General features: G+C 56.5%; 6 protein-coding genes across 6 annotated transcripts; 3 read left to right on the forward strand and 3 right to left on the reverse strand.

The window, feature by feature from the left end:
* Positions 1–3421: 3421 nt before the first annotated feature.
* On the forward strand, positions 3422–4242 carry CGGC5_v004952 (Ubiquitin-conjugating enzyme E2 1; the record flags this gene model as incomplete). The annotated part of the gene is made up of 3 exons (XM_032030274.1): positions 3422–3682; positions 3738–4009; positions 4068–4242. 3 exons carry the CDS (start codon positions 3422–3424, stop codon positions 4240–4242), a joined length of 708 nt encoding a protein of 235 aa, XP_031893521.1.
* A 1309-nt stretch (positions 4243–5551) lies between these two features.
* On the reverse strand, positions 5552–6918 carry CGGC5_v004953 (Succinate--CoA ligase [ADP-forming] subunit alpha; the record flags this gene model as incomplete). Its single annotated transcript, XM_032030285.1, has 5 exons — positions 5552–6141; positions 6224–6312; positions 6385–6511; positions 6606–6634; positions 6752–6918. 5 exons carry the CDS (start codon positions 6916–6918, stop codon positions 5552–5554), a joined length of 1002 nt encoding a protein of 333 aa, XP_031893520.1.
* Positions 6919–7602: 684 nt separating this feature from the next.
* Positions 7603–9376, forward strand: ELP3 (Elongator complex protein 3; the record flags this gene model as incomplete). Its single annotated transcript, XM_032030297.1, has 2 exons — positions 7603–7897; positions 7947–9376. 2 exons carry the CDS (start codon positions 7603–7605, stop codon positions 9374–9376), a joined length of 1725 nt encoding a protein of 574 aa, XP_031893216.1.
* Positions 9377–9560: 184 nt separating this feature from the next.
* Positions 9561–10205, reverse strand: pth1 (putative peptidyl-tRNA hydrolase; the record flags this gene model as incomplete). Its single annotated transcript, XM_032030308.1, has 1 exon — positions 9561–10205. One exon carries the CDS (start codon positions 10203–10205, stop codon positions 9561–9563), a length of 645 nt encoding a protein of 214 aa, XP_031893217.1.
* Positions 10206–11251: 1046 nt separating this feature from the next.
* Positions 11252–12428, forward strand: hob3 (the record flags this gene model as incomplete). The annotated part of the gene is made up of 7 exons (XM_032030319.1): positions 11252–11264; positions 11369–11419; positions 11472–11517; positions 11588–11661; positions 11717–11864; positions 11917–11975; positions 12034–12428. 7 exons carry the CDS (start codon positions 11252–11254, stop codon positions 12426–12428), a joined length of 786 nt encoding a protein of 261 aa, XP_031893214.1.
* Positions 12429–12830: 402 nt separating this feature from the next.
* DCP1B (mRNA-decapping enzyme 1B) lies at positions 12831–13517 on the reverse strand (the record flags this gene model as incomplete). Its single annotated transcript, XM_032030330.1, has 1 exon — positions 12831–13517. The coding sequence occupies one exon, from the start codon at positions 13515–13517 to the stop codon at positions 12831–12833; it is 687 nt and encodes a 228-aa protein (XP_031893215.1).
* Between the last annotated feature and the right edge of the window lie 802 nt (positions 13518–14319).

Consider the following 14319-nt stretch of genomic DNA (forward strand, 5'->3'; position numbering starts at 1 on the left):
CATCAGATTATGCATGATATAAGCCTTCAGTCGTGGGCCGAGCATCCCGCCCCGCAAAACAAAGCAGCCCTCCAACGCCCTACTGATATTGCTCCCCATGGCAAGCGACATCAGAGATGGGGCCGCCGGTTTCTATTTTCACCACCGGCCTCCTGCCAATCTCACGAAAGCGACGGGAAATGGCTAGTTGTTGCTTATCTCTGGGGGGAGAGCAAGGAGTGGCTAGAAACCGTGGATATAGGGGAACTCATAGCGTCTTTGCATTGTATTAGGTAAGAAACAGCAAGTTCTAACAGTAAAAACGGTTGACTGACATTTCCAGCCAAAAGTTTCATGAAGGTTGCTTGACTCCCACTCAGGTACCAAACATTGTCAGGATTGGTACAAGATGTACGAACTTCGGCGCATATCGGCCGGACATTCAATCACGTTAGTTGATCTCCTACATACAAAACAAAAGTCTTACGCGGCGAAGAGGGAATGGGTCGGCACAGAACCTAGAATTTTCTCCGATCAACTCAGAACGTACATTAACGCGTCCTGCGACATTCTGGATAGCGCGGAAGGCAAAAGCCTAGTTCAACCGCCCAAAAGCTATCTGAAAGAGAAGCTGAAGTGCATGCTGGGGCTGTGTTTCAAGGTCAAATCCCTTCTAAAAGGGAAGCAGTGGGACATGTCGAAGCTGTCGGTCCCGTTTAAACACGGTCTTAGAGGAGCGTCGAGGGAGATGTTCCAAATTTCACGTTTGCGATTGTGGTCACTCTGAGATATTAGCCAGTCATGTACAACGATGAACTCTTGTGGTGGCTTCGCAAGGCTGATGTTGGTGGGATTTATCAAGGCTTCGATTATGCTACGAGGTATGTAGTACGCGTAAAAGCGCTTCTTGAAGGGCTGGCAAAGGAATCGCAAGACCATTAGCAAAGTCTCGTAGATCCAATGAATAATCTTAAAAAAATGTTTGCTACTTTCTTACAGATTCGTGCCTTATGCTACGATTGCTGGGCGAATCCGGGTCTACAGCCCCTTCATACGTTACCACTCCATTCTCGTTGATATTGGGTCATGCCTCTGAAAACTATTACATCTACTCGCTGAAGTTCTCTTTAAGTTGCAAGAAGAAGTCTCGTATTATCAAAGCTGATAGATTGAAGTAATAAATCCACAAGGTTGTCGGCTACATTACTGTACAGGTTCCACCTCTAGCCTTAGGCTGGCTTTCAAGCTTCTCTACCACGACGGCCTCGTCTTCAAAAAACTCTTTCATGTACTCATCCTCAGAAGACTCATTGACAGGAGCCTCGTCAACTATCACATATGACGAGTCTCTCGCACACGGACACGACCCCGGCCGCTGTCGCTTCTCATTAAGAACCTGGGATTCCTTACCCCTCAACTGGGTGAGGTTTTGGTGCATTGATGCAAGGTTTCCCGTCAATGTCCCCGTCACAAAGGCCCCGTAATCTTCGTCATCAACTGGCTCATCGACCACCTCACACGACTTGCCATCTTTAGATACCTTCTTTTGGTAGACCAGGTCCCAGTGATAAAGGATGAGGCTGTCTGGGCCCTTTTCTTCGACCCGGTGGTGAACATCGTGCCTGGGGTTAAGGTCAGTTGAGTTCCCTACGTGTCGGATTAGAGATGCGGACGGGAGTGGCTTACCGTATGATTGGGGAGAAGGCTGCCAGGCGTCTGATGTCAACGCTATCTACCCAGTCTTGGCTCTCTCCCCATATGTGGGCAGCTATAAGCCAATTGCCAACGCATTCCAGGCTGCCAACGCAAGCCAGGTCATAAGAGTAATGGGGTGCTACGTCTGTGAACACATATCGGCGGCCCCATTTCTGGTCAGGCTCGTCCGTGGGACTATTCAGAGGCTGTCGTACTAAGGAGTCTGGCACTGCATGCTCCTCTTCGTCCCACGATTTGAAAGTGCCGTCGGCCTTTTGCTGATGCGGGTCAACCAACATGGATATGATTAAGAGACGCCAAGGTGAGGCCAGTAGTCGGTTCTGGTAGCCCGGAGCGACGTGGTAAGACGAGACTTTCCATTTGAAAGGGCTCTCTGTTTGCTCTTTGATGTAGGCATCTAGGATGCCCCAGTTTGTACGATGATTTGAGGGAGGAGGACTGCGGCCTTCACCCTTCACGGTATGAGTTGCTGACCGAGACATGTTGGCGATGATGATGCTAGAGGAGAATGTTGAATGAACTTGGGGGGTGTCGAAAGTGACCCATCACAGCTGCTTAAATATTGAATAACAAGCCACCCGGGTCATGGGGCTCAAACTTCGCAGCAGACCACAATGGTGGGTTTGAATTTTCGGCCCATACACGGTCTCCGACAGCCTCAACCGTCAATATTTGGCCACAAAACCCTGGGGCAATCGGCAATTGGACCAAAGTTAGAATTAAGGAAAGCCATCAATGCAGGAAGCTCATTAAGGAAATAGTGAAGCATCTTGACCGTAAAACAAGAACAGGTGAAGGGGCATTATCCGGGCCGACCTCAATTCTGTACATGTCCAACGCGAGATTAAAACTCTAGCAGTAGACACATAGACGGGTATCCTTCAATATCCACGACATCACAGCTGGATCAAAGAAAGAAATTCTGTCAATGGAAAGTTCGAATGATTGGGGCCGTGGGGACGTTGGGGACGTTGTACATTGAGGAAATACCCATCTTACCACTCGAAATTTGGTCTTGCCACTTGCTGTGGTAGTACTTCAAGGTTCCTAAATCAGTTACTTGGCATAGATATCTCAGAGAAATTTTAGCTCTTTTTCTCAGTTCATTCCTGTTGTGTTTGTTATCTGTCATTTCCCTTGTCCCTTTGTCCCTGTGGTCCTTATTGTTACTACTTTTGTCTACCTTATCATATGGATCATTTGGCAATCTTCATCTAACAGGACAAGGCAGAAAAGTCCTCTCATTTGACATGTCAATCTTCACTGATTCGTTAAATATAGCAGCCCAATCACCATCAGTCATCAGTACTCAGCTCTGTGCAGTACATAAGGTAGGTAATAATTGGCTGCAATAAGACGTTCAAACTTGACAGCACCAGTGACATATGCTCCAGAACCCCTCCGAACCCCACAGACCCGTTCCAGGTTCCCCTCTAGCGGGTGCAAGGGCGCTAATGTTAGTGCCGGTTCGCACGGACCATTCTAGCATCATCTTTCTGAGGGGCACGTCCGCCTTCCATCTTTCCACCCTCCCGCTTTGCAGAACGACCAGACCCAAACACTTCAGTGCGCCTCACTTGACCTCACCACCTTTTAACTGCGTATCCCCACGAAGAATCTTCAAGGGAAGACACCTAGCACGACGATAGGTGTGAGAGACAGCATCAACAATAGCAACAGCAGTTCAAATATACCATTCCATCATCAGACAACCAAGCCACCCACCATGTCGAGCCCAAAGGAGAGGCGAATCCTCAAGGAGCTGAACGACATCAGGAGCGACCAGGACAACTCTGGCGTCTTCGCCCAGCCGATTCAGGAGAACAACCTGTTGCACCTGAAGGGCACCTTCCCCGCGCCCCCCGACACCCCCTACGCCGGCGGCCAGTACACAGTCGACATCAAGATCCCAGACAGCTACCCATTCAAGTCACCCATCATCAAGTTCGACACCAAGATCTGGCACCCCAACGTCAGCTCCCAGACCGTGGGTCTTCCCTCCCCTCCCCTTCGTGCCATCAGCTAACAAAATCCTCCACCAGGGCGCCATCTGCCTCGACACCCTCGGCTCCGGCTGGTCCCCCGTCCAGACGATCAAGACAGCCCTCCTCTCCCTCCGCATGCTCCTCGAGTTCCCGAACCCCAAAGATCCGCAAGACGCCGAGGTCGCCAAGATGATGCTCGAGAACCCCGAGGCCTTCGCGAAGAAGGCGCACGAGTGGGCCGTCCTGCACGCAGGCGCGCCCTCGAAGGACTTTGACACGACAAAGTACCGCCAGGAGGCGGCCATAACCAAGGGCGATGACTCCCAAAGGTGGGTTTGCTTGATGTTTGAACAGAGGGGAATATCCGACTGATGGTGGAAAACACAGGTACATGGGCTACAACAAGGACCTCGTGGACCGCTTCGTAAACATGGGCTTCGAAGTCGACGCCGTCGTCGAGGCCTTCGTCTTCGTGGGTATCGATCGCAACGGCGGGGAGGACTACGAGCTGGAGGAGGCGTATATGGGCGATATCACGGCTCGGCTCCTCGGCGAGCAATGATCCCCGTGGTCCGAAAACAGCGACATCACTTTACAACGGTACAGAAGGGGATGCATCACCATGAAAGAGAATGGACCATGAGGGAGAGAGAGGGAATCGCATCGAATAGGGAGTCACGTTAAACATTATAGAATCAGGGCGGGTCGGGCATCGAACATGGCTGGCGAGCGGACGGGGAAGGGGCCGGATCTTGCTTTTTTTCACGCACAAGAGGGGAGAGGACTGTGCCGCAACGCATGGACTCGGCATACATATTCTTTTTTTACGAGGCTGCCGGACTTTGTGTCTTCCCAAACCTCATGGCGGCACGACAAACACGCAGCTTCCGTGGCATGCGTTTCGAAGGGCGGCCCCGGGGGTTAGGCGGGAATTAGGCCAACGGCCGGAGCACTCTCCCTCCATCAGACATTGGCTAAAAGTCATCAGAGACTTTTGTTTCTTACCTGCATCACGGACATGGCGTTTAAGGAGGAGGGAGTTTACAATTGGAACCGCATGGGGACACTCTTACAGTCGGCTTTTAGTTTCTCGCTTCTCCAAATTTCAAGCTTCAACAGTAGAGCACTCCCATTTCATCGTGTAAAATGCATCAAGCCAATGCATGGAATGTAGCATCCAGCGCTTCCAAGCTGCAGGCCACTTTCCCCGATTACGGATCCCTCAACATGTGAAAGGTCAGGCAAGGCTGTCTGAGGTGTCTGCCAAATGCCTGCATCCATTGATCCGGCGTCTGCTCGCCCCATATTTCTACCTGCGTCGGGCCGGCCCAGGCGTGATTGTTTCCCCTCGGGGTTCGGAGACGGACGACCCCTGGCACTCCCCTCCACCCCCGGTATGGGGAGTCGTACGACGGGACGAATTAGATGCGGGAGGGGTGCGGTTTTGTGTAGCAGTCGGCAAGTACGCCATAGCAGCATAATATATAAGGCACTTCCGCGATACACGGCGCACGCGAGGAACAAAAACTGGGGCATTTCCTCTAATTCTTTCTTGAATTTCCCTCCCTGCCCAGCGTTGCCGAATTCCAGTCTATCGAGTTTCATGGTGGGGGAAGCGGCGCGGCGGCAAACATCTCGACGACGTTACACACATACGACACACGATGCAGGAAAATCGCCTCGTTTCCTCCACGCCCGGATGAGCGCGCCTTGGGCACCGCGTCGGCGGACTGCTACCACGCTTCAAACAGGTCTCTTTAACATGTTACATACACAGGTTCACTTAGTATTTTCCTCCTCTTCTTTACGGTTTCGTCCCACGCAGGAGGTGATGGTTTCATCGAGAGTTCTGAACGTCGAGCGCGCGCGATTTACAGGAGGTCGCGGCGGACGAACTCGTCGTACAGAGCCTTGCCGAGGCCGGCGGGGGAGGGCTCGACGATGACGCCCGCGGACTTGAGGGCGGAGATCTTGGAGTCGGCACCGCCCTTGCCGCCGGAGACGATGGCACCGGCGTGACCCATGCGGCGGCCGGGGGGCGCGGAGATACCGGCGATGAAGGAGACGACGGGCTTGCCGCCGTTGACGGTGTTGTTGGCGCGCAGGAAGTCGGCGGCGTCCTCCTCGGCGGAACCACCGATCTCGCCGATCATGATAATGCCGTCCGTCTCCTCGTCCTTGAGGAAGACGTTGAGGCAGTCGATGAAGTTGGTGCCGGAGAAGGGGTCACCGCCGATGCCGACGACGAGGGACTGGCCGAGGCCGGCCTGGGTGGTCTGGTTGACGGCCTCGTAGGTCAGGGTGCCGGAGCGGGAGACGATACCGATGCGGCCGCGCTTGTGGATGAAGCCGGGCATGATGCCGATCTTGCACTGGCCGGGGGCGATGATGCCGGGGCAGTTAGGGCCGACGAGGCGGGTCTTGGATTGCGTCTTGAGCATGTTGGTGATGCGGACCATGTCTGGCGAGGTAAGTGTAAGCTTACCGGAGCTTGCAAGTGGGGAAGCTTCGGTGTGGGATGTGAGGTGAGTATGTCGACGTACCATGCTGGGGGATACCCTCAGTAATGCAGACGACGAGGGGGATCTCGGCGGCGATGGCCTCCTCGATACCGGCGGCGGCCAGAGGGGGGCTGTGTGCTGGGGTGTCAACTCGGGTCTCTTGATATGTTCAAGCAAGCTTCTTTCGCGACGTGATGACGTACGGGACGAAGATGGCAGTGGCAGTAGCGCCAGTCTCCTTGACGGCCTCGCTGACGTTGCCGAAGACGGGGAGACCGAGGTGCTCCTGGCCGGCCTTCTTGGGGTTCGTTCCACCGACGACCTTGGTGCCTACACGGGTGGGGGAGAAAAGATATCAGCCTCGGAGATTGTCTTTATAGACGCGCGGGATGCGCAATTGCGGTTCGGAAATAGCATCGCGTACCGTAGTCGATGGCCTGCTGCGCGTGGAAGCTATCGCGAGGGAGATACGTGTTAGCCAGCTTGCACACACCATTTCTGCTGCGTCCTGATATCGCCAGCCGGCCGAGCTAGGGGCGGCGGGCGTCGGACAAAGATAACACCACTTACGTTCCCTGCTTGCCGGTGAAGCCCTGGAAGAGGACCTTGGTCTCGCCGTTGATGCGCAGGTTGTCGATGGTCTTGGTGTAAGGGCCGGTGGCGGCGCTGTAGGACCGTCTGGCGGCCTGGTTCAGCAGCTTGCCTGCCGGGCGCATCTGTCTCGAGAAGGACTGCATGCTGGGCGTCTGTGTGGTTGCGTGTGGGAAGTGCGTTTAAAGGAGAAGGAAAGGATGCGCAACACAAAACGGTGTGGCGCAATTAAAGAGACCGAGTCGGTGGGGGGCGGTGGGAGGACGGAGGATGGAGGGGAGAGTGGCCGAGGAGAGCGAGATGCTGCAAAGTTGGAGTATCTCGGTAAGGTAGGTATCGTAAAAAGAGACAGGACAGGAGGAGCTGCAGCAATTCACGTCACTTTCCGAAAAGAAGGGTCGAACTGGCGGCACCAAGCAAAACTTGAACCGAGCTCTTTCGAGACAATCGGGTCTGCAGCGCGAGCCACGGGGCCTGCAGCCCGGGAAAACCCGCACCAGTCGGTCGCAATGGATAATCCGGCCGGGCCAATTACCGGCTGCAGATTGGGGCACGGTCAGCACCCCACTGCTGTCTGACGTGTGGCGGTGCGTTTTCTCTCAAGGTGTGGCTGATTACCCCACCATCCCACGCCAGCGACCTGCATTTGACGGTCCCTCCAAAATTTCCCAAAAGTGAGGGACAGCGACTAGTGGTGACTCCAGCTCTTTGACCTTGCGGAGATTGATATTGCAAACAACAAAACCCACGACGAGCCGGACGAAACGAAACCCCAGAGCACTGAACATCGAAACAAAGCATCCGCCATATCACCTACACCACCTTCCACCATGGCGACCGCGACCGTCACCGTCACCAAGACGCGGACCTCCAACGTCAACCTGCCCCCCGAGAACGAGCGCTTCCTGCGATGCTGCGCAGACATCGCCAACGCCCTGATCGAGGACCATGAGGCTGTTCGCGACCCCAAGAAGCCCCAGAGGGATCTGAACCTCAACTCCCTGCGCAATAAGTTTGCGCGCAAGCACAAGCTCGCCAACATCCCGCCCTTGACAGCCATCATCGCCGCCATTCCCGAGCACTACAAGAAGTACATTCTACCGAAGCTCATTGCGAAGCCAATCCGTGGGTCTCTCTTACTCCACATGACACGAGTTTGACTGACATATCCCAGGCACATCATCTGGTATCGCAGTCGTCGCCGTCATGTGCAAGCCACACAGGTGTCCGCATATCGCCTACACCGGCAACATCTGCGTCTACTGCCCAGGCGGCCCCGACTCCGACTTTGAGTACAGCACACAGTCCTACACCGGATACGAGCCGACATCGATGCGCGCCATCCGAGCACGATACGACCCTTTCGAGCAGGCCCGCGGCCGCGTCGACCAGCTCAAGTCCCTCGGCCACTCCGTCGACAAGGTCGAGTACATCATCATGGGCGGCACCTTCATGTCCCTGCCGGTCTCTTACAGAGAAGACTTCATCGCACAGCTGCACAACGCTCTGAGCGGCTACCAGACGTCGAACGTGGACGAGGCAGTGGAGGCCAGCGAGATGAGCAACATCAAGTGCGTCGGCATCACGATCGAGACGAGACCAGACTACTGCTGGCAGCCCCACTTGACCGACATGCTGCGGTACGGATGCACGAGACTGGAGATTGGAGTGCAGTCGCTTTACGAGGACGTTGCGAGAGACACAAATCGCGGTCACACGGTCGCTGCCGTCGCCGAGACATTCTGCCTCGCCAAGGATGCCGGGTTCAAGGTCGTCAGCCACATGATGCCCGACCTGCCGAACGTGGGCATGGAGAGAGACCTAGACCAGTTCAGAGAGTACTTTGAGAGCCCCGCTTTCAGAACAGACGGCCTCAAGATTTACCCGACGCTTGTTATCAGAGGCACAGGTCTTTACGAGCTGTGGCGCACAGGACGTTACCAGAACTACACACCAAACGGGCTCATCGATCTAGTCGCGAGGATATTGGCACTGATCCCACCATGGACGCGTATCTACCGTGTCCAGCGAGACATTCCCATGCCCCTGGTCACCTCCGGCGTTGAGAACGGCAACCTGCGCGAGTTGGCGCTGGCGAGGATGAAGGACTTTGGCACCACATGTCGAGACGTGAGGACACGCGAGGTCGGCGTGAACGAGGTGAAGAACAAGATCCGGCCGAATCAGATTGAGCTGGTGCGACGAGACTACACGGCCAACGGCGGTTGGGAGACGTTCCTCGCCTACGAGGACCCGAAGCAGGACATCCTTGTAGCCCTTTTGCGTCTGCGCAAGTGTACCGAGAAGTACACCTACCGCGAGGAACTCGTCGGCCAGCCGACCAGTCTCGTGAGAGAGCTGCACGTATACGGCACGGCGGTGCCGGTGCACGCGCGTGACCCGAAGAAGTTCCAGCACCAGGGATTCGGCACCCTCCTCATGGAGGAGGCGGAGAGGATAGCGAGGGATGAGCATGGCAGTGAGAAGATTAGTGTCATTTCTGGTGTTGGTGTGAGGAGCTACTACGCCAAACTCGGGTATTGGCTTGATGGGCCGTATATGAGCAAGTGGCTCGACGGCCGACCTGGACCGGACCAGGCTTGAGCGGAGGGTTGATGATTCAAGACCGAATTTTGGCGGGTATCGGAGGCTGATATAGACGGAGGACGTCGGCCAGCACTGAGAGAGCGGCGAATGGATATGGCAGCCATGTGCAGCAGACTCGTTCATCGCCACGCGGTCTCCGCCGCGGTGTGCTTAGGGAGGAATTGGTCAACGCTGGCTTCCCTCAATCCGCAGCCTGCGCCTTGGGGAGCTTTGCGTACTCCTCCAGCTTCTTCTCAAAGTCGGCCAGGGCTAGCAAGACCTCAGGCACCGCCTCATCAAGCGCGCGCGTCTCTGTGTCTGTCATGGGACGAAGCACATAGCTAGAAACCTCCTCCCGGTCGCGCCCCTCGGGCCGGCCAATGCCAACCGATATCCTCGCCCACCTTGCGCCCTCGTAGTCTGACTTTTTCAGGTTCCTGTTGATGCTCTTGACGCCGTTATGACCCCTGTGGCTGCTCAACCACTTGCGCAGCCGGACATCGCCCAGGCCCAGCTCGAGGTCGTCGTGGACGACGACGAGATGCAGCAGGTCGACACGGCCCCCCATGCGGCGCAGCTCGCGCTCGAAGGCGCGCTTGACGAAGCCGCCTGACACGTTCATCTGCGTGGGCGATTGCAGGAGGGAGTAGCGCTCGCCGATGGAGGCCTGGCAGCCCTTGCCGGCGCTGAAGTCGGTTGTCCTGGAGAAGGCGGGCTGGGCGGGGAGGTAGGTCTGCAGGTGCTTGAGGATGCGGTGGCCGGCGGAGTGGAGGGTGTCGGTGTAGGGGCGCGGGTTGCCGAGGGAGATGAGGAGGATGCGGGCGGCGGCTTGTTTCGGGGCCGCCATCATGTGCGTCGGCTGCGGTGGTGGTGCTTGGTTGTTGTTCGGGTTCGGGTTCGGGGGTCTTGGAGATTTTTGGGTAACGGTTGGAGCTTGAAGAATTGGAGGTTGCGATTGGAGGTGGGGGCCGGATTGCATAAGGCTGCATAAGGCGGGTGTGTATGTTGTGCACAAGGTTTGTGGTTCCTGGATAAGTTATGTAAGCGAGGGATAGCTCAGTTGCTGGTGACAACTCCTGCACTTTGAAAAGGAAGCTGACACCGTCACCAGGAGCTACTGACAGCACAAAGGAGAAGGTGAAACGGTCCTAGATAGATGCCCGGGCAACCAAGAGTCTGAAGTCTTGAAGAAGAAATAGTTTGAATGAGCAATGGACAAAGGGGATTTGCTTTCACAGGTGCTGCATGAGACTATAGGATAAAGGACTGTGGGATGAGAAGAAAGCATCTTCCCACGTGCAACTCTCACTTACAGTGAATTGAAGAGAGAACAGTCAAAACAATCTGAAGTTGGTGACACTTTCAACTGAAGCTGGCTCCTTCATTTGCTGATCTTTGAAGCGATTCACATTCAGCCCTGTTAAGCATAAAAGCAGCCCAACCAGAGTGGACCCGGCAAAGCGGCACTTGCGGCCAGCGCTGCGCCACAGGCGCTAGGCACACCACAGCACCTGTTGGAGGGGCCAAGGCCGCTAAGGACGTGGCGCAGTCTGAGCCTCTGTCGCTGACGTCGGTTTTCCCGCTTGTTGCTGCCCACTGTTGCACTGCACTGCACTGCACTGTCTTCCATTGTCGTTGGGTTTCCCCAGCCTGGGTTTGAGTGATTCGTCCGCGCAATCAAAACCACCAAAGCCGCCTTTTCCCTTGACCTACAACAAACCTTCAGACGACGAAACAAATTCCCACCCTCCAAGGACGCACGCACCTACCTCGAAACAGAGATACCCGACGACGACACGCGAGAATTAATACCTCAGCACAACGAGCACGACTCCCCGATTGGCATTTTGTGTTTTTTAAGTGGATTTGCCTGAGTGAGAGGAAACCGGCAAGATGTCGTGGGCAGGTACGCATTAAGCCACTCGCGAAACCGAACGAAACCAAACCCCCTCCCGCGCAGAGGGACCGCGAAACACACATTGAGCAGGAACGAAGGCTGACGGGCTGCAGGATTCAAGAAGAATGTCAACCGCGCGACGACGCAGGTGATGATGAAGACGGGTTCGTCATCCAACGGCATTTCCCCCCGACGATCGGTTCTGACGCTTGGCAGGGCATGTGGAGAAGACGAACGACCGAGACTACGAGGTTGAGGAAAGGTGAGCACGGCACACACGCGACACGCCCGACCGAGAGCGAATTGCTGATTGTGCATTCCCTTTTGAATAGACGATTCAGAACCATGGAGGCCGCATCGTTACGGCTGCAGAAGGAGGCGAAGGGATACCTTGATTCGTTGCGAGGTGAGTTGCGTGTCGCCAAGACAGACGGTGGACAGGTTGGGCTGACGGATTGAAGCCATGACGGCGTCCCAGATGCGCATCGCCGAGACGATAGATGCGTTCTACGGCGACTCGGGCGCCAAGGACGGCGTGAGCAGGAGTTACAAGCAGGCCGTGGAGGATCTAGACGCCGAGACGATCAAGGCGCTCGACGGACCGTACCAGTACGTCCTTGCGGCCCCCCGCCCGGAAGTACGGCGACTGACGAGACCACAGACAAGCCGTCCTCGAACCCATCTCCCGCTTCTGCGCATACTTCCCCGACGTAAACGAGTGTACGTGCTCTCTACCCACCACCACGATGGCTAACATACTAACACCATAACCCCGCAGGCATTAAGAAGCGCGGCCACAAGCTCCTCGACTACGACGCTCTCCGCGCCAAGGTCAAGAAGCTCGTCGAGAAGCCCGACAAGGACGTGACGAAGCTGCCGCGGGCCGAGAAGGAGATGGAGATGGCCAAGGCGGCGTACGAGCAGCTCAACGAGCAGCTGTCGACGGAGCTGCCACAGCTCATCGACCTGCGCGTGCCGTACCTCGACCCGTCGTTCGAGGCGCTCGTCAAGATCCAGCTGCGCTTCTGCGCGGAGGCGTACAGCCGCATGGCGCAGGTGCAGCAGTACCTCGACGCCGACACGAGAGAGCAGTACGCGCAGGGACACCTGGACCAGCGGGTCGAGCAGGTGTTGCAGGAGATTCGGGAGCTGAGCATCAGCGGCACGGTATAAGTTTGCGGCTAGGCTGCCCTGGGGACGTTTTCATGTGGTAATGGCGGTTCACGGCCGGAAATGGGATTTGGGGGGTTTTCCATTAATAGAGGATGGCCCCTAGACCTGCGTCACGACTGAGGGGGGGTTGTGTCTCCTGCCCCTTTTTCTCTCATGTATGAAAAATGACTTTTCTTAATTATGGGTATCATTGCTTTTTTCCGTTGCTCATCTCATCGAGCCCTACTTTTCGTCTCTATGCCGTTGTCGTAATGCTGGCGTCCATCTGGGTAGTCTGTTTCTCAGACGAGATGCTCATGAACCTGACTTTCATCCTCTACACCACTCCGCGGCGCCCTCCCACCCCTGACTCTTCCTCATCAACTCCACACCTCTAGCCTTCGCATCCCGCACCATGAGCTCCTAGCCCTTGACGCCGTTCTGCGCGCCAAACAGGTCGCTCAGGCTCAGCTTCCTTCCGATGGCCTGCATCGCGGGACCGAGCTCCTCCGCCTGGGGCGGCAGCTGCTGGGCGGCGCCGCTCTCCTGGAAGGCGCGCACCTGCTTCAGCGTCTCGCCGATCATGGCGGCGTTCATGACGCGGGTGTCGTCCTTGTCGGCGTGGATCCAGATGCCCATGACCTTGTTCTCCTCGGCGGCGCCGCGCAGGCGGAAGATGTAGATCTCGTCCATGACCTCGAAGTCGGCGACGTCGCCGAGGTCGAGGATGACGTTCTCGAGGCCGCGGCGGTTGAGGACGAAGATGCAGGCGCGCGGGGCCGCAGGTACACCAGGGAGGGGGTCCTGCATGCAGAGGAAGTAGGTGCCCTCGATGCCGGTCTTGTCCCAGCCGGGCAGGGAGGGGTTGAAGGTGTAGACGACGGCGTTCGCGGCGATGGAGAGGGTGGCGTTGATGGAGGGGAGGTAGCGGCGCAGGACGGAGAGGTTGAGGTCGGTGTTTGTGCGGTGGAGGAGGGCCGGGTTCGGGTCCGGGACGGGGTGGGTGTCGAGGTAGTGCGCGGCGTCGGATTCGTAGTCGGACTGGACGGGGCGCGGGCCGTTGGAGGGGTGGCGGTTGTGGCCGCGTTTGCGGGGGGTTTGGCGGGACATGTTGGGTTGTCTGGTGGTGGTGATGGTGTTTGGTGACGGAATCGCGAGGTGTGAAGGCGCGGTTCGTAAGGCTGCGAGTACCTTGGATGAGGTCAGTTCTGAGGTGGGTCCGGCAGCCTTATCGTGTGGCCGGATCATCTTATCGCAGCTCACTCACCCCGCCAATGCCGGCTGTGGCAGTGCATCTCATACTGAGGGGATGTGCTGGACCTCAGCTGGGCCTCCCCCTGTCATTCCAAGTGACCCCCAAAAACACGGTCACTGGCCACTGAGGAAAGGGAGCGAGGGAGGGATGCACGTCACTGATGCCACCCACCGAAAAGTGCCCGACTCGCCCTGCCGCCCGGAGTCACAGACACTGAGTGGACTGTCACTGCTACGTATTGTCACTGCAGAACAAGATCCCTGGGCACATCGTCTCGTGCTTCACCCGTTTCTTCAGTCTGGACCCTTTTGCTCCTCTCCCACATTTCTTTCCCCATATAGTGAAGTGCTCTCGACACCACCACCAACACGACAGCTTCGCAGCCGCCTCGTCCGGTATCCCTACGACCCTTGGGCCAGCTCCCGTCCCGTCCTCCGGTCTCCCTTCCCCCAACGCATAATCCTCACCATCCTGGTCCGTGACCTCACTTACGACGACTCTGCACCGAAAATACGAACATCATGCGCCGGACGACTCCGGCCTGATCGACCACCATCCACTCCCAAGCCACACGAACCCTCCCGAGCCCACCGGCGCAGCCGCTGTCCCCCCCTATATCCGCACCCAAAACCCCTACCTATCGTCTTTCGCCAAGTT

The sequence above is a fragment of the Colletotrichum fructicola genome, assembly GCF_000319635.2.
Source record: "Colletotrichum fructicola Nara gc5 chromosome Unknown KSG_Nara_v1_contig03, whole genome shotgun sequence".
NCBI classification, from domain to species: Eukaryota; Fungi; Ascomycota; class Sordariomycetes; order Glomerellales; family Glomerellaceae; genus Colletotrichum; species Colletotrichum fructicola.